Source organism: Nomascus leucogenys, chromosome 25, assembly GCF_006542625.1.
Source record: "Nomascus leucogenys isolate Asia chromosome 25, Asia_NLE_v1, whole genome shotgun sequence".
Taxonomy (NCBI): Eukaryota; Metazoa; Chordata; class Mammalia; order Primates; family Hylobatidae; genus Nomascus; species Nomascus leucogenys.
Genome location: NC_044405.1, coordinates 31,378,163 through 31,396,850, shown reverse-complemented (window position 1 = coordinate 31,396,850; position 18,688 = coordinate 31,378,163). Strand labels below are relative to the sequence as shown.

Genomic DNA, 18,688 nt, shown 5'->3' with positions numbered 1-18,688 from the left:
AGGGCCCCGGGCACTGTCTTGGGAAATCTCCGGGTGGGCACACAGAGGTGGAGCTGGACACCAACCTCCTCTCCGCAGGCTGTGTCTGTCCCACAGAATCCTAAGTGTGGATGCACTAAAGGATTCCCATCTGACCTGCATCCCACACCTGCCCTCCCACGCAGCCACACCTGCATCCCACACCTGCCCACCCTGCTATCTCGCAGGGACTCTGCCCTACCCCCACCCCCACCCTCCTCTCCTGCAGGGTGTGGAGCTGCAGAGACAGGTGGGCCATGGGAGGACGGATGTGTACATAGGGCCCCGAGTGGGAAAGGGTTTTCTCTACTTCCTCAAACTGCAGGGAGGGGCCTTGGGAGTCTTGTTTTGTTGTTTTTAAACTTCCCAGGGCTGTGGTCTGCAGCACACTCAGAAGCCCAGGTCTGGGCACTCACCCTGAGGACACCCGTCTGTGCGCCCAGACCCTTGGTGCACATCTCCATCACAGAGTAGGAGCAGAAGGTGACGCGGGCCTTGTACTGGCTGACGGCCGACAGCCACAGGGACACGTTGCTCTCCAGCTCCAGCGGGGGCACCAGCACTGATTGGTGTCCCGAGTAGACACTGCGAGACGGAAGGCTCGTGAGGCTCCGCCTGCCCACCCAGCACCCTGGGCACTCCACTCTTCCCTTCCTCAAGGACACTTCTTTTCCAGCCACAACAGGGGCATGATTCTGTTCTGACGCCAAGTGGGGGGGGTTTGGTGGAAAACATGCCACAGGGTGAAGGTTGGGGGATGGCAGGCACGGGGTCCTGAGCTCTGCCCCAAACACTTGGAGAGCATCCGGGGACACCACTCCAGAGGCATTCACTTCTAGAGACGGGTCACCACTTTCTAGTGTTTGAAGGAATCAAGCAGATTCTTCCCAAGCACTGATAATGGACAGTGTATTTAATGAAAAATGTATTTTCACTCAATTTCAGACTCAGACTCTAACCCACTTCATCCCCAAACAAACCCACTCACACATGTCTCATTGGCTTCCTGAGCACCCAGAAAAGGTGCTTTAGAAGGCCAAGGTTCCTAAGAGCCACACGAGCTGCTCCCGCCTGGCAGGCAGCAGGGGCCCTGCACTCACCTGCACAGACACCACAGGGCAAAACCAAGGCCACAGTAGGGGTCGAGGCAGATGGCGATCTGCCGCGATGGGTACAGCTCACACTGCAGCTTTATGGAGCGGCATAAGGCGCTTGTGGCCGCGTGCGACATCTTAGGAGTAAAATAAAGTTCAAAAAAAAAAAAAAGTGAAATGAAATTCAGTGATGTGCAGGAGGGGAGAGGGTGGATGGCAGCGTCTGCTGTTCACATGGCTAGACCATAGCTCCAAACTACCAAACATCATATTTATTTCCTTAAAAGATGCTTGGCTCAAATCCCCATATAACCTAAATAATACCCAAGAAATGGTACACTGAAAATCTTTGAAACAAAATTTCAGGATACTGAATTTTTTTTTCTTTTTTTTTGAGGCAGAGTCTTGCTCTGTCACCCAGGCTGGAGTGCAATGGCACAATCTCAGCTCACTGCAACCTCTGCCTCCCGGGTTCAAGTAATTCTCCTGCCTCAGCCTCCTATCTGGGATTAGAGGCACCCGCCACCATGCCCAGCTAATTTTTTGTATTTTTAGTAGAGACGGGGTTTCACCACGTTGGCCAGGATGGTCTCCATCTCTTGATCTTGTGATCCACCCGCCTCGGCCTCCCAAAGTGCTGGGATTACAGGCGTGAGCCACCACGCCCCGCCTGAAAAATTTTAATTGAGCTATTGACTCCCAGCAAGGTAAGAGATTCTTCAAAGCCACCAGTTCCTGTAAGCTAGACAGTCATAAATCAGAAAGTTTAGACATGACCAAAATGCATCAGAAAACACATTACTCTCAGGCTAATCACATTTTAGCGTTTACTGGTATTTAACACAAATCTTAAGAAGCAATATTTGTTGCTTTGTGCTTTGCGTAAGAAGGACCTGCCGGTTTAAATCTGCATCTGACATCTTTTCTGTCCACTCCTCCTGATTTCTAGGGGCTGAAGCGAACAAGATTTCAGAGGACCTACCTTCACTCCCGCTAATATCCCAGTGGTTGACACGCTGAAGTCCAAGTATGCGAGGACATCGGGGGAGGGAGGCCTGAAAATGCTCGCTACCTTCTTTTTCGGGATGTCATCTGTTAAACAGGAGACACCAGCAACATTAGTGTTCCCACATGTATTCTGAACGCTCTGGGCTTTGACAGGCAAGAGGCGACACATGATTTGTCCTTGGGAGTCCTGCAGAGAGTGAGCTCAGACAGGAGTGGGGCCATGACGATGCAGGCTGTGTGTGCTCAGGAAAGCTTATTTCATTCTTCATCGAAACGCTACCTGGTCCCACCAAGACCACACTGAGCCTGTGGGGATGGGGGACGAGGCAGGGTGAAGAGGGGAGGCATCACGTCACTGACCAGTAGGAAAGATTAGAGGACTGGGGATTTGCCAAAGGTCACAGAGCCTATGGCAAAGCCCAGATGAGCCGAGTCCCGACCACAGCAAGAATAGCTATGGACGGGCTCTGGGTTCTGCGTGCTTCATCAAGTTCTCGTGGCCCCATGAGCCAGACACCACTGCCTCCCTGGGTGCAACTGGACACAGGCTCAGCAGGGCAGGCACTGCTCCCCTTGAGGCAAGCCCATGAGGCTTCGGTGCCATGGCCAGCTGTCTGGCTCTGGGCCTGCCCTCCCCTACACCAGCTGCCCTGGCCCAGCCCCATCCAGCCCAGGCTGAGACAGGTCCACGGCAGAGGAGAGCCAGGGGAGTTTCTGACCCTCACCCTGTTGGCTCACAGCATTTCATGGGGCATGACAGCATTCACCAATGATGGGGACAAGGATGCTGGAGTGGCGGCATGCGGTGGGAGCTGTGTCCTCAAAGCCTTTGCAGAAAGCCTCAGAGAGCTGCCAGCCCCCATGCCAGTAGGAGGCGGGTGAGAGGGGCAAGGCTGTGCTCCACACCACTTGGGACTGGGTGCGCCTGCTGTGGGCTGAGTGGAGCATGGGTTTACACATGGGACAGGGACCCCTACTCCCCACCAGGGCCCGGGGCACCCCCTGCTGTCAGCCAGGCTCCTGCCAGGACTGCTCTTGCCTCACGTGTGTTTTTGGACGGCAGCCACGCCACACCACACCTACAACGAAGAAAGGAAAAGGGACTGGTCCTGGGCAGTGTGAGGGCACGCACCTGTGTCTAGGATGGTGGGCCAGGTCCTGATGTCCACGGCAGCAGCAGCCTCCTTGGACCTGAGCAGCCGTGTGACAGCCTGCGTGGTGAGGACGCATGCAGACTTGCTGACCTGCATGGCGAGGGGCCAAGGGTGGGTGGGCGGGGCCTCTCGAGCTGCCCAGAAAAGGGGGCAGCAGAGGGCAGCCTTGCAGCCTCCCACTCACAGACCCTGACCCGCGGGCCAGGTAGGCGCACCTCCACGATCATCTTGACGGTGGGCAGTGTGGTGCCGAGGTTCTGAGGGTGCGGGGGCCGCACGGTGACAGGCACGCAGCCACAGTACAAGCAGCCATAGAACGCGGCAATGAGGTCCACCCCTGTGGAGACAAGGACTGGCTGTGAGGAGGCCAGCTGCAAGAGGCTCCCACCAGCCTCTGTTCACTGTTCCTGTGACAGAGGAGGGAGATGGTGCTGGGGGGGCATGGGTGACTCCTGGGTTTCCAAAGGGGTAGCTGAGCTGAGGAGGCAGACACATGCAGAGAGGAGGGGCTGAGCTTAGTTTTGGAAGATGCTTCGGGGAGGGAATGTCTAGGGGGCTGCTCAGGATAGGTGGCTGCTTACAAAGAGCTGCAGGTGGACAGCCCCACAGTGAGCCCACCTGGTGGGTAGACCAGAGCCACATGGTCCCCAACACTCAGTCTTCCCTTCTCCATCAGAGCCGCGGCCACTCTCTCAGCCCTTTTGTGCAGCTGGACACAGGTTGCAGTGCTTGTGACGGTGCCCTAGGAAAGCGATCTTTGAGCTCATCTTCTGCGTGCTGGTGTGTGCAGGTGGGCTGTTCACAGATTGCATGCACACCACCTGCACGCCACTGCACACAACACCTTGTGATTAGGGTCCATGATAATGACAATGTGTCAGTCCTAGGTGTGCGGCTGGTGTCTTTTTTTTTGGTAGAGATGGGGTTTCACCATGTTGGCCAGGCTAGTCTCGAACTCCTGACCTCAAGTGATCTGCCTGCCTCAGCCTCTCAAAGTGCTGGGATTACAGGCATAAGCCACCGCACATGGTCCGCGACTGGTGTCTTTTCTCACCCTCTGTACTCTCTCACTAGCAGTGAAGGGACAGGCACGCAAGCATCTCCTGTGTGGTCCCAGCTAAGAGGGAGAGACGCAGGCACTCCATTCACCCAGCGCAGAGCCAGAAACACGTGGCTAAAGAAGACCTTTCTGGCCTTTTCAATAAAATATTCCATACAACACCATTATAAACAAATAATAAGCGATAAGCAAACATCCCTGAATTGTACTATTTTGCATGCCCACAGGTCACCTGCACTGAGCCTGGGCCTGTGTCATCTGCAACCGGCTTTCTCAGAGGCATCTGTGTGTCTCCTCTAGGACTGACTGCACCAGCTCCTTCATTCACCCTGTCTCTCTGCTGAGGGGCACTGGGGCTATGTGACCAGTTCAGTGCAAACAGAAATACCTTGTAACCCTACCTCTCTGCTCAGGACACTCATCCTCCCTGATCCCCTGCCAGGCCTCGCAGCTTTTTTAGTCCTTCTTAAGAAGACAAAAAGTGCAATTCAGTCTAATAAATATAAAACTCTAGAGCAGACCAGTGTAACATCAAAACTTCCTGCTTCTCGATTGGTGGCTTCTACTGACAGAAGGCAGTGGAAGAGAGAGACCAGTGGACGCACTTATGTGCTGTGTCCAGGCACAAGGGCTGGGCAGATCCTGAGATTCCAAATCCCGGGAGCTTTGCCAGTCCATGTGAGTCAGGGCCCCATCAGGACAGAACCTGAGATCTGGACTGGGACTCAAAGCCTGCAAGGTCTGGGATCCCACTGCATCCTTAGGGAAAACCCAGCGACCCCCAGCCTTATCTGCATCCCCTACCTGGGACCACCTGGCCCCCACCACACTGGCCTCCTTTCCTGCCTTGAGCCACTAGGCATCATTCTTCATAGACCCTGCTACCCAGTTCCATTCAAAGCCCCCTCCCCAGCACTCCAGGTCACATCCCTCCACTGTATTGATATTGAGCTTCTCACCATAAGCTGATTTTACCTTGGTCAATGATAAATCATTGGCTGGTTTGTAGGCTTTAGAACTCAATCAATCATAAAATAAATGTTTACTGGGCATGGTTCTAGATGCTTCCAATACACCAGAAAAACAAAGTCTCTCTCCTGCGGAACTTGTTTTCTAGCAGGAAAGACTGATTTTAAACCTCCTGAGAGTAGGGGTCCTTTTAATCTTATTACTGTGCACTGTGCACATTGTAGGCATCATTAAGTATTTTTTTAATTCGAATGAGCAGCACCAAAAGCTAGAAGAGCATATTCTTTTTTTTTTTTTTGGAGATGGAGTTTCCCTCTTATTGCCCAGGCTGGAGTGCAATGGTGCAATCTTGGCTCACTGCAACCTCGACCTCCCAGGTTCAAGCAATTCTCCTACCTCAGCCTCCTGAGTAGCTGGGATTACAGGCATGCACCACCATGCCCTGCTAATTTTGTATTTTTAGTAGACATGGGGTTTCTCCATGTTGACGCTGGTCTGGAACTCCTGACCTCAGGTGATCTGCCCACCTCGGCCTCCCAAAGTGCTGGGATTACAGGCATGAGCCACCTTGCCCGGCCTAGAAGAGCATATTCTAAGCCACGGTGACCTACTCTTTACGACACCAAAGCTTAAGAGTTCTTACAGCTTGTATGGTGCGTGGGACAGGAAGTCTTGCGGGGTTTTTAATTATTTAACTTTCTGCTTGTATGGTGCGTGGGACAGGGAGTCTTGCAGGGTTTTTAATTGTTTAACTTGCTGTGTTCTGTGTTTCCACATTTTGCATTCCTGCCCACAACCTGAATATGAAGATTACAGCTTCTCCTTCTTGACATCCTGAATGTTCCTAGCATAGTGGAATGCACACAACAGGAACTTGAAACACGTGAGAATTTCCAAATCAGCAGCAGGAGCAGGGCAGGAAGCAACATTTGTCATTTAAAAGCTGTAACCAAATGTAGAAATTCTAAATGGCTAATTTTTTACAAAATAAGCATTTCCTTTTAGCTCACAAACTTAGGAATATTTACATGTATACTGTTATTAATTTTAAAAACTTGAGCTGATGAAAATTTTCCACAAAATCAATAGAAATACTGTTGTGTGAAATGTGTGGAAAACAAGAAAGGAAAGGGCAGGCAGAGAGAACTGCACCAGACAAGGGGGCTGAGTCCACAGGCACATTATTCTCTAAACATGAAAATAACCAGGACACTGGCATCATGAACCAGACAAGCAAAGGGCTCCACCGGCCCACAGGTGTTTCCAAGCCCTGCGGCCGCGACGCTGCCTCACCTTGGCATTCAGCAGCAAGAACAGCGGGTGGTCGGGAGTGGTGTGGGCACGCCACTGCAGCACGTCAGCCAGGAACAGGAACTGCACGAGAGGGCGACTTGGTCACTGGCGCCTCTGGGGCACGGACACCTGTCCACCCGTCCCCGGAACTGGCCAGTCACCTTCCGTGCCTGGTCGCTGTCCTCCAGGTGGGCGAGCTCTCTCCCGGAAGCCTGAGCGATTCTCTTCCCAGCAACCAGGTTCCCCACGATCATTGAGGCTGGTCCAACCTCTAGAAATGGGGGAACTCTGAATGAGAAGCTGGTAACTTCTCATATATAATCATCATGTGACTTTATTTCCATTACAATTTTTATTTTGAAAACATACTTGAATGAGGCCTTTAACTCTTCTACTGAGATACAAATATTCAGAAAGCTAGCTACAAGGTTTATGCTAAGTGGCAAAGAGAATTTCTCTCTTAAACATAAACCACGCCATATCGAGAAGTTTACTACGTGACATATCTCAGAGGATATGATTTGGCCCCAGTCACAGCAAAATTCTTAACATACTTTGTTTTACTGTACTTTATGTATAAATCAGGAAATTAAATCTTCCTGATGAAATGTATTTAGTGATATGTGTTCAATAATTAACAACAACAACAAAAACTTTGGCAGGTACTAAAAATCAGCAGGACCAAAGAAATGAAAAATTGCATTAAAGTTAAACCAGTCTCTAAAATTAGCTTTTAAATGTATAAAATGAGGGAAGGAAAGTTGACCATTTGCTGAGAGATTTCCAAGGTCCCATCAACCCAGTGTCTGTGGCGGGTCCCAGGGCCAAGGCAGGCAGCTGGCTCCTGGGGACAGGTGTGGCTCATGCCCCATAGCACAGCGTGGCCACAGAGGCACTTTTGACTTGAAGCTCCAGTATGATCCTGGGCATCATTTCTAGCCCTAGGGAGCCATCTCCTAGCCATGCAAAGCTAAGATGCCATCCTTGAGTTTATCATTAAAATTGGTTCCTAACAGGCAGGTGGAAACCACCATGCAGGTGATGTGGTTAAGTTCCCCCACGTGTGGCTGGTTCCAGGACAGCAGGAGGCGGCACCATTCTGGGGTGCACACTCGCTCTGGCTCTTGACCCCAGCTCCAAAGACGTGGGCAGTTGGCACTGGAGGTCTAGCAGGGCCGCACCCTAACCACAAGCACAGCTGTTATCACCGTTAGACTACAGAGCATCCTGTTGTTAGGTTCAACTAACCTGGTTGTTTCTGACGAGGTTTGGGGAGGTTGGTAACACAGGTGTGAGGGCACATCAGCACATTACACGGGTGCAGTGTCCCTTCCAGAAACCGCTGTTTGGTTTCAGAAATGTGAATCCCTCCGAGAGGAGCCTTGGGCAAGGTGTTGGCAGGAACCAGGGCCAGACAGTACACGCCCACCTGGTGGATGCTATCGATGGCCTGAAAGGGAAGGACCCTGTTTGGCACAGGCCCCCAACTTGAGGCTGGGGAGATGCTGGGTGGGGGACAGGAACATCCCCTCTGTGGACCTGTTCCCCAGGCCAGGAGATGGAGTGCCCTCTGGACACGCTGTTAAATGAGGAAACAAGATGAAGAGGAGCGTGTGCAGTTTTCTACCATTTAACTCAGAAAGGGGAAACACACACCCTGTATTTGTGCACACACGTCCGCATATCTGTGACCAGAGGCTGAGGAATGGGGCAATGAGATGATGGTGAAAGGGCACAAAGCCTCAATCAGACAGGAGGAGGGAAGTTTTTTCTTTGAGATCTATTGCACAGACTGGTGAATATAATAATGTACATTTCAAAATCACCATGAGAGTGCATTTCAAATGTTCTCATCAGAAAAAAATATTGAGGTGATGGATATATTAATTATTCCATATTGTATTCATAAATTATAACATCACTTCGTATCCCGTAAATACATACAGCTGTAATTTGTCAATTTGCAATGAAAAATACAGATAAACAAGCTGGAGGCAGGGAGGACAGGGTGGAACAAGCCAACCACACGGCACTCGGAGTGGACTGGGGGTGCCAGCTTGGGAGATTTACCGAACCATGGGCTGTACCGGGTGCCCACCTGCAGCACACGGCTCATCCACTGGAAGCTGTCCTCCTCCGAAGCATCTGGCCGCTGCTCAGCCACCAGGACAATCCGGTCATCATGCAGCACAGTCACAGAGAACACAGCGATTCTGAGGGATGAGACATGGAAATGGCCACACGGCAAGGGGCCCAACAAGACACAGATGCATTCTCACCCTCACAATGGAAGAGGCCGGCTGTCCTAACATTTAAAATGCAGTCTATCAAATGGGGCTACCTGCTGCAAATTCAAAAAGTAACTCATCATTCTAATCTCCTCGAGGATGGTTGAAATGTGTCTCAAGTCACAAAAAACAGAGAGGACTTCAGGACAAAGCAAAACAACTCCAAAGACACACATTTTTACAAGAAAAAATTCCTTAATCCGATGTAAATTTCCTTGTGCACAAATCTTTGTCTAAAAGTTCTATTTATTATTTTTTTAATCCAACAGATTGCATCTCTATTTTACTAGAGTTAATCTATTCACACTTATAGTGATTAGTATCTTTAGACATGTTTTTACTATCTTAAAAATTTCAGCATGTCCTCCTTCTTTCTGTGTTGCCTTTTCCTTCTTTTAGACTTTGAGTTGGTATCTCTGTCTTTTCCTTTATAAAGTAAGAAGATGGTCTCCCCACCAAACCCCTTATGTTAGGGTGTCTACCATTCTGACTCTTGACTTGACTGGTGTGTGTACACACACACACACACACACACACACAATTTACACAACAGACCTCACCTAGTACTGAGTTCTCCTTACTCTCATACATCTTATAGCACTTCCTGAATTTATTTCTCTTAGTATCTTGACCAAAACTGTTTTCAGTGTGGACCTCTGTGTGTCAAAACTTCTGAAATTTACATGCTTAAAAATATTTTTTATTACAACTGCAAAATAAAGTGACAATTTGGATAAATTGGATGCACTGTTATCTTGTGCCAGTTCCACTGTGGGGAAGTCTGATGTGTTTTGCTTGGCTTTTGTGTGGTCCATGGTGAGAATACAGATAAGCTCAACATGCCATGGGGCCCTCTGTGGACCATTTCCCAGTCCAGAGAACCCCAACCACCTGCTTCCTCAGACAATCCCTGCTCCACTCCACATATCCCTTCTCCCTGAGTCTGCTCTCTGGACACCAGCCCTTATTCTCTCCCATCTCTCTTAATAGTTTCTTTAAAGTTCCTATTTTACTTCCAGAGTAGTTCCCTAATCTGACTTTCCACCTTCTCAACTTGTTCTCTAGCTGTATCCATTTTATGTATTCCATCTACTGTGTTCTTTGAACAATTACTTTGTTAGCATTTCTTGATCTTAGTTCATGTTGCAAATCTTCTATTGCTCTTCTTCCAATGGCACATACACTCTCAATTGGTTGTGGTTCCATTTCCAAGCTCCTGTATTCCTCAGCTCTTCCCTAGTGGGGACAGGGAGGCTATCCTGCCTGCAGATGCAGCCACCATCAGGTACAGGTGGCCCTGCGAGGGGGTGGTCTCCCTGCTCCACCTCAAAGCAGGGTTTGGGCTACCTTGATGTTATCCCTAAGGACACCTGCCCAACGTGTCCCCCATTTCTGCTGTGAGGGGCAGGTCATGACCCTGGCTGTGCCACCCTCCCCCTGCACGCAGGCGCGCGCGCACACACACACACACACACACACACACACACACACACACACGCACACATGCATGAGCATAGCCTGCCCTTCCCAGCCCCCTGAGCAATCTCCCACCTTCTCTGTTGTCCTTCCTCTGGGCTTTTTCCTCAAGACTAACCATGATGACACACCACTTTGCAGAATCCCCTCACGATTGCTTTAAGGGCTACTCAAAGGCAGGGTCTGACCTGGCTCCCAAGTACCTTAGTTTGAGTAACAAAAGGCACATCCTTGGCCAGGCACATTGGCTGACACCTGTAATCCCAGCAGTTTGGGAGGCGAAGAAGGGAGGATTGCTTGAGCCCAGGAGTTTGAGAGCAGCTTCAGCAACATAGTGAGACCCTATCTCTACAAAAAAATTAAAAAATTAGCCAGGCGTGGGGTGCATGCCTGTGGTCCCAGCTACTCAGGAGGCTGCGGTAAGAGGACTGCTTGAAGCCTGGGAGGTTGAGGCTCCAGTGAGTTATGATCACACGACTGCACTCCAGCCTGGATGGGCAACAGAGTGAGACCCTATCTTTAAAAAAAAAAAAAAAAAAAAGCACCCACTTGAATAAAATAAAATTTTAAAAGGCGGCTGGTTGAGTGGACCAGTTAGGGGAAGAGCTTCCTCCCAGACAAGGAGCTTGGGAGTAGAAGGAGCAAAATTATCTTCCTGGCCCCTGTGCCCAGGGGCATAGGCCCAGAGGTCTATTTATTTGCTCAAGAGAATCTCTAAGGTCCTTGCTTTACACACGTAGAAAAGTTGAGTTGAGTTTTATTCCAGAGGCAATGGAGGGTGTCATGTGTCTCGCAGAGAAAATGGCACTTGTCTGTTTTAATTCATATTCCAAGGTTATTAGGAACTTAGACCCATTTCCCTTTGCTTTACTCAATTCTTCCCTCTCTGATTTGTCCCCTTGAGCCTTTGCCCCAAATTTTACATCAAAACCGTATTTTCTTAAGGAATCCAAGGAACTCTTTGGACAGTAAGGATATTAACTCTGGTATCATTGCTGCAAATATTTTCCTTCTACTTTAGAGTTTTCTGATGTACAATAATTTTTAGGCTTTGTGAATTCAAATTTGCTGGGCTTTCCATCTACTGCAGAAAGACTTCCCAAGCTGTAAATGGAAGGAATCTACTCCCGGCACAGGGGTCCGCAGCGCATCACCTGCCTCTGTAGACAAACTTCATAGGCTCCACGGCCAGCGCGGTGGCCACAACGTCATCTGCATTGTGTCTGCGAACTCCAGTGACCATCAGCCCGTCCAGTTTGCCCACGATGAAGACCAGGTTGTCCTGAGGGAAAGGGTGTGGGTCAAGACTCCACCCACACGGGCAGAAGCTGGATGTGCCAGGACCATGGTCAGGCCCCCCAAGAAGGGGCCAACAGCACAGGAGCCTCTAGCGCCTTGCAAACGGGTCAATGCCCCGCAGACCCAATCTGCAACGCAGGCCCTGTGACAAGCTAGGCTTGGAAGAGGGGCAGCCTGTGTGGAAGGAATGCGGGCTGGTGGGGCAGCATCAGGAAGGGAGTCATCACGGGAAAGGGGCAGGCTATGTGGAAGAAAGTGGGGCTGCTGGGGCAGCGTCAGCTGGGAAAGGCTCACAAGTGGGAAACAAGTTGTGGGTAGTTTGTGGAGGACTGAAAACTGCTGAGCTAAGGGCAGGGGTCCCAAACCCAGCACCAGTGACCCAAACCCCTTCTGGGCTGACAATACCGTCGCAGGTGCTGTCCTGTGCTAATTAATGTTGGACACTGAGCAGCATCTCTGGCCTCTAGGTACTCACTAGATGCCAGAAGCACTCCCCTCCCTTGAGTTGTGACAAGCAAAAATGTCTTCAAAAGTTGCCAGAAGTCCCCTGGGAGGGAAGGGGCAAAATTGCCCAGTTGAGAGAAACACTGGGCCAAGATGTTACAAATAGAAGTATTTATTTTTGAATAGTTTAGACATCCAAAATGGTAAAGAATGATATAATGAATACTCACGAACCTGCCACTCCATATAAAAAGCAAAACATCCTCATCCACCCTCGGGACCCCCGACTCAGGCCTGTGTGCACCAGTCTCGGAGGTGTGGATGGCCCTGCACACAGGTAGGGTGATGGGCAGGGAGGTCAGCGCGACCGACCAAGGCCACATGGGAGGTCAGGAACGGCCAGGACAAGGGTGGGACTGCAACGAGGTGTCCCCTTAGCCAGGCCCCCTACCTTCTCTGACTGCCAGTCCTGGTACAGGAGGACATACTCACAGGCCCAATGAAGCCCAGCAGGCCCGTCCTGGTGAATGGCCTGTCAAAGATGGGTGCTCCTCCTGTGGTGACCGGAACTGCCTGCACAAAGTGGAGAGGGGCACGATCAGGCTGTGGACAACCAACCAACTGGCCAAAAAGACCCAGCAGGCGGCAGGAGACTCAGCACCATGTATACGCCTGCTGGCCAGGGGGAAAAAGGAGGCTGGCCCCACATAGGCCCAGTTTCTGTGGCTTGGCTGCTCCATCTCCTGGGCAGGCCTCCTGAGGCAGGACACGAGCATCCCTTTTACCTCTGCTCTGGGTGCCTGGCCTCCCCTGGCCTCACTAGACTTGTCCTGAACAACTCACATCACAACAATGCAAATATAGCAGAGGGCTAGTTTCCCTGGGGCCACGGTGAGTGCCTTCCTCTCAGCCACCAGGCCGCACCCACGCACCCTTCTCCCATGTAGGACTGTGGGAAGCACGCTGACTCCCAGCTCTCCACAGCGTGCCTGGTCCTGGTACTGGCCTTGCCCTCACTCTGGGAGGACACACAGGGGTATGCAGGCCATGTGCCAACAGCCCCAGCAGGGCCTGTGTGGAAGGAGACCATCCACGCAGCCTCTGCCCAGCACACCTGGGGCCCCATGAGTGCTCATGCAACTTAACTTCAACATGAAAGTCAGGAAAAGGGACAAACCTCAAACACATTCTTCGTGATTCCAAGCAATCCATAGTACGCTGTGCCAGTTGCACTGGAATTGACGCATATTTCTCCCACTTCATCAGTTTTACAAAGATAAGGGGTACCTTCTAACTTCACAACACATACATTAGCTAAAATGAGAAAAAAAAACTCAAAATAATAAAGAACGTGTTTAAATGGATCATGCACAAAGATCTCCTTGTTGCTGTATGTGCAGTTATGGAAACAGGATGTTATATACACAGCATCTTCTTATAAGGAGTTTTATGACACAGACGATACACATGCTACCTAACTGTAAGTCTTTATATTTTGTATGTAATATTTTTTATAATCAATGTAAGGTGACCAGAAAGTACAACACATCCTTCATGTAATAAGCCCCGGCTGACAAAATATTTCCTGTACTACGATAAATAAACCCTGTGCCTCCTCTTGTCATACTGCCCTCTTGGGTCCACATGGGGTGCTGCTGGCCCTGGCTCCTGACCAGCACCACCACACACAAGCCCAGGACACCAGCTCCTGCTCCAGAGCCTGACAGAACTCTGCCCATGCCTGCCCCCTTTCTAGTAACCTTATTTTAAATGCTAATCCGCCACGTGACTCCAGACTCATCTTAAGTCTAGGCATGCCTCTAAGGTATCTTCACAGAGAAACACCTGTTCATTTTAAGTTCTGCCTAACCTCCAGAATAACTTTGATGCTGCTGCACACACTACAGGCTATGAGGCCCAGGGCACTCCCTCAGCCATGTGCACACTCTTTCTAGAGCGCAGATGCTTCTCCTCAAGACAAAGGCCCTGGGTCTGGAGGGTTGCGGCGCAGAGATCTACCTGTCTTGCAGCCACTCAAGACCAGGATTCTATCTGTAAGTTCCCCAATGAACCCCCCTTTACTGACAAACGATCTGTCTGCCTCCTTCTTCAGTTTCTCAGCCTTTCCGCATTTGGGGGCCAATTTGCACATATGCGCCTTTTCATGGAGCATGATGTCTCAGGCCTCAGCATGACTCCTCCCACAGCCCCATCACCCAGTTCTGTTTTTTTTTTTTTTTTTTTTGAGACGGAGTCTCGCTCTTTCACCCAGGCTGGAGTGCAGTGGCGCAATCTCGGCTCACTGCAAGCTCCACCTCCCGGGTTCACGCCATTCTCCTGCCTCAGCCTCTCCGATTAGCTGGGACTACAGGCGCCCGCCACCACGCCCGGCCAATTTTTTGTATTTTTAGTAGAGACGGGGTTTCACCGTGGTCTGGATCTCCTGACCTCGTGATCCGCCCGCCTCGGCCTCCCAAAGTGCTGGGATTACAAGCGTGAGCCACCGCGCCCGGCCCCAGTTCTGTTTTTACTTAAATGCACCCTACCCAACTCTCGGCAACCTGCTGCCTTCCCCTCCCACAAGGGATCTTGTCTGCCTAGTCCTCAGCTCTGCCACAGAAAGTCCTCCAGAAACAGCCTCACACAAAAGCGTGAGATGCACAAATGAATGGGTGGTGGTCCATCAAACGAAACTTGGTTACTTAGCAATCAATTAACCCATTGGGTCAGCTGGGAACTGTCCTTCTGTGTCTCTTCTTGAGTTTTTTTCTAATGTATTGTCATCTCCAAAGACAGTAAAAGAAAGAGAGAGACAACCAGATATTTGCTTCCTTTTGCCACAAATCAGATAAAAGACTTTGCAGAGAGAATGCAGCCATGCTTGGCTGATGTGGAAGGTGGTGCTTGTCTGTGCTTCCAGGTGGCCTTCCAGGTGGCCATCCAGGCAGCCGTTAGTGCCACACAACACTTACAAGCACATGCAGAGATGGGGCAAGGTCACGAAAAGCCACAAAGCACCACATACATACTTGATACCGTAGTGAACACAAATGCTATGGGCCTACACAGGGCAGACTGAAAAACTGCTGAAAACAAATCACATGTAGGATTCACCATGGGGCTCAGTCCCACAACAAGGGGTACAGCCCGGGGGCTGTGGAGGGTCATGGGAAACGGGTCCACCTGGGGGAGTGCTGCGTGCACACCTGGGGGAGTGCCGGGGGAGCGGAGCGCTGCATGCGCCTGGGAGAGGGGGAGTGCTGCACGGTGAGCGTGTGCCTGGTAGAGGGGAAGCGCTGCAAGCACATGCCTGGGGGAGGGAGGGCGGTGCTCTGCGTGCACGCCTTGGGGAGCACTGCGTACACACGTGGGGGAGCACTGCATGCACGTCTGTGGGAGAGCTGTGTGCACACGCCTGGGGGAGCGCTGTGTACACACCTGGGGGAGCGCTGCATGCACATCTGGTGGAGCGCTGCGTGCATGCCTGGGGGAGGAGGTGTGCTGCATACACGCCTAGGGGAGCGCTGCGCACGCATGTCCTGTCCTAATCCACATTTTACAAATAAAACGCGCACAACTACAGATGTTCCTAAGATTCATTCAGAATCATGACCTCATCATGATTTTCCAGGGAAGTTTAAACACTTACCTGTATTTTCCCCATGATGTAAATAAGTGACACCCCAATGATTGCTATCTGTGAAAATGTTTTACGACAGGTTCAAGCACCGTGCAAGACTGACTGTTCTATTTCTGAGTAGAATTACAGAAATGATGACGTCATTCGTATGAGTAAAAAGTAGAGCTAGAAACACAGGCTGAAATACTTGAGTCTTATTCAGTGAGGACCCAGCATCTGTGCACACACAGGGATCAGGCATCAGCTGGCCCCAGGCCCCAGGTTAGAGATGGCTGGGCTGCCAGCACCACCCACAGACAGGGTCTGCACCTGAGCAGCCACAGCCTGTCAGCCTGCAAGAGGCAGAGTTGCAGGCACAAGGGCCAGGACGCTGAGCCTCTCGCAGTGCCTGCAACCCCTAATGCAGTCAGGGCCGCATTGGAAAGGGGGAGACTGCACTGAGAGATGGGGCCCTGCCTCTAGAAGTCACCAAAAGGGGCCCGGACAGTTGCCCGTGAACCCCGGAAAGGCCATCACAGGGAGGCAGGAAAGCTGAAGTAGCTGTGGGATGGCTACAAGGAGGGCAGCCTCAGACCACGTGACAGTGTCTCCACTCGACTGTCACCAGGGCCTCCCAGGCCAGATTCTGCCTCAGGCCAGCAAGGAAAACCTCCAATACCTAACATGACGGTCAGGCCTACAGAGCCGACTTCTGCAGAAGAGTTCACATAGGCCTTTCTGACATCGAGGAATTTCTGGGAAGCTTGCATGAGGCTTCTACCTAACACATGCTTGTTAGAACTTACTTAGATAACCTAATTATGAAGTTATTCACAAACATTACCATTTTCCTCAGAGTTGCCCACTTCACATGGTTGCCATGAGGTTAAATGCTTCAACACATATGAAGTATGAAGCCTGTGCCTGGAATACAGTGAGCTATTATCACCATCTTCCCAAACATCAAAGAACTGTAAGCGAGCTGCATAGGCCATATACACATCTTTATATTTTAGCTCATCTTTAAACTTAACACAAAGGGAGGGAAAAAACTGAGCAAATATTTTACAAAGTAAAATACATTGAAAAACATTCTTGAGAAATCTTTAACTTGTATGCTTGCTTCTAGAGCACTACTATGAAACCTGGAGCATTTATAAGAGGCTGAGGCAGGAGAATCGCTTGAACCTGGGAGGTGGAGGATGCAGTGAGCCAAGATCACACCACTGCACTCCAGCCTGGTGACAAAGCAAGACTCCGTCTCAAAACACAACAAAACCCTTTTTGTTACCTCAATCAGTCATGGACAAAGACCCACTCTGGTTATGTCCCTTACCTCCAGGCATCACCTGACCAACGTCCTGAACAGTAAGGACTGACAACTTTTCTTCAGTATCCACTCTGATAACACCATAACTTAGACCATTCATCGACAGGACCGCTTTTCTTGGAGGTGGTCCTCCCAGATCAGGTGGCCTAGAAAATAAAACCACCATGGGGTTAACTGACAAGGGGGATGAAATTCCAGGGAGGTGGGCCCACCTTGCCTACAGCATGATTCTGCACCAAAGCCACTGCTCCACGTTACAGACTTGTGACAAACACATATTCTAAAGATGCTGCAATGTCTCCAAACTACATGCCCCTCTGCAATGTGACCTCAACACTCCACTCAGTGGGAAAAGGGCCTGTGACTACAGTGGTGTGATGCTATGTGACTTCCAATGCAGGCCAAAAACGTCAATTCAGCTTCTACCCGACTGTCTTGGGACACTCGCCTGGAGCCCTGCGAAGCCAGGCAAACAGAATGACAGTGTTGAGGCCACTGCACTGCAAGGAAGCCCAGAGCAGCTCACTCTGAGAGACCAGGTTGGGGCCTGAGATGTACACACAAAGCTGTCTCAGCCCCTCACCGCTCCTGTCCAAACACCATCTCCTGCAAGCCAGAACCACCTGGCAGAGGCCTTCCTAAGCTCCTGGTCCACAGAAAGCATGAGAGACAATAAAATGACTTGTTGTTTGTGATACAACAATAGTAACTGGAACACTGAGCAACAAAGGTGTTTCCTCCAATAAGAAAAATGTTACACAGTTGCGCAAAACAAATCACCACAGAACAAAAGAATGAAGAATAATTTACAGTTTGTAGACAATAGTGTTTTTTTAATGTTAAGTGACTAAATAGTTAGGGTTACTTTTTTTTTTTTTTTTTGAGACGGAGTTGTGCTCTTGTTGCCCAGGCTGGAGTGCAATGGCGCGATCTTGGCTCACTGCAACCTCCACCTCCCGGGTTCAAGCAATTCCCCTGCCTCAGTCTGCCGAGTAGCTGGGACTATAGGCACCCGCCACCACGCCTGGCTAATTTTTTGTATTTTCAGTAGAGATGGGGTTTCACTATGTTGGCCAGGCTGGTCTTGAACTCCTAACCTAAGGTGATCCACCCGCCTCGGCCTCCCAAAGTGCTGGGATTACAGGCATGAGCCACCGTGCCCAGCCAAGTTAGTGCTACTTTTAAAAACTTAGGGTTACTTCCATATATGGAAACACATACCATTTATGAATATATGACTATAATACAAGATTACAATTGAGGCTAAGACACCTCAGCTGTGAGCACACTGAGTTCCACCCACAGGATGGAGCTGGGGGTGGGGCAGGCGAGATGAGGGGAAAGGAAACCTCAGGAGGGGAGTGAGGAGCACAGGAAGGACCAGCAGCCCCGCACCCACACACAAGGACACTCAGGGCAGTTTGCAGGCTCAACATATGCCCTCCAGGCTGAGAGAGATGACATGAGGAAAACCGCCACAGGAGCAGCACAGGCCTCCCAGGAGTGGGTGGCTGGGCACTAAGCACCAGGCCGGGCGCTTCTCCAGGCAGGTCAATGGTTCCCACAGACTCCACAGCTGACCGACACCTGCCTCAGAGTAAGAAAGAGTTCCTAGGTTGTAATGTTTACTACAGCT

General features: G+C 50.6%; 1 protein-coding gene across 10 annotated transcripts in view; it reads right to left on the bottom strand.

Moving 5' to 3' along the window:
- The window catches only part of DIP2A (disco interacting protein 2 homolog A), a 111,976-nt gene that overhangs the window by 12,733 nt on the left and 80,555 nt on the right, over positions 1-18,688 (bottom strand). For 5 of the 10 annotated variants that reach the window (XM_030805982.1, XM_030805984.1, XM_030805983.1 and 2 more), the window contains 15 exons: positions 17,059-17,198; positions 15,753-15,800; positions 13,281-13,417; positions 12,596-12,676; positions 11,515-11,642; positions 8,695-8,809; positions 7,845-8,046; positions 6,758-6,867; positions 6,597-6,677; positions 3,893-4,016; positions 3,490-3,611; positions 3,253-3,364; positions 2,095-2,204; positions 1,119-1,249; positions 435-603 (listed from right to left, as the gene is read on the bottom strand). In XM_030805982.1, coding sequence (XP_030661842.1) covers positions 435-603; positions 1,119-1,249; positions 2,095-2,204; positions 3,253-3,364; positions 3,490-3,611; positions 3,893-4,016; positions 6,597-6,677; positions 6,758-6,867; positions 7,845-8,046; positions 8,695-8,809; positions 11,515-11,642; positions 12,596-12,676; positions 13,281-13,417; positions 15,753-15,800; positions 17,059-17,198 — 1,810 coding nt within the window. Of the gene's footprint in view, positions 1-434; positions 604-1,118; positions 1,250-2,094; positions 2,205-3,252; positions 3,365-3,489; positions 3,612-3,892; positions 4,017-6,596; positions 6,678-6,757; positions 6,868-7,844; positions 8,047-8,694; positions 8,810-11,157; positions 11,643-12,595; positions 12,677-13,280; positions 13,418-15,752; positions 15,801-17,058; positions 17,199-18,688 lie in introns of those variants that run through there. The other 5 variants (XM_030805985.1, XM_030805987.1, XM_030805986.1 and 2 more) reach the window with 2 other exon arrangements.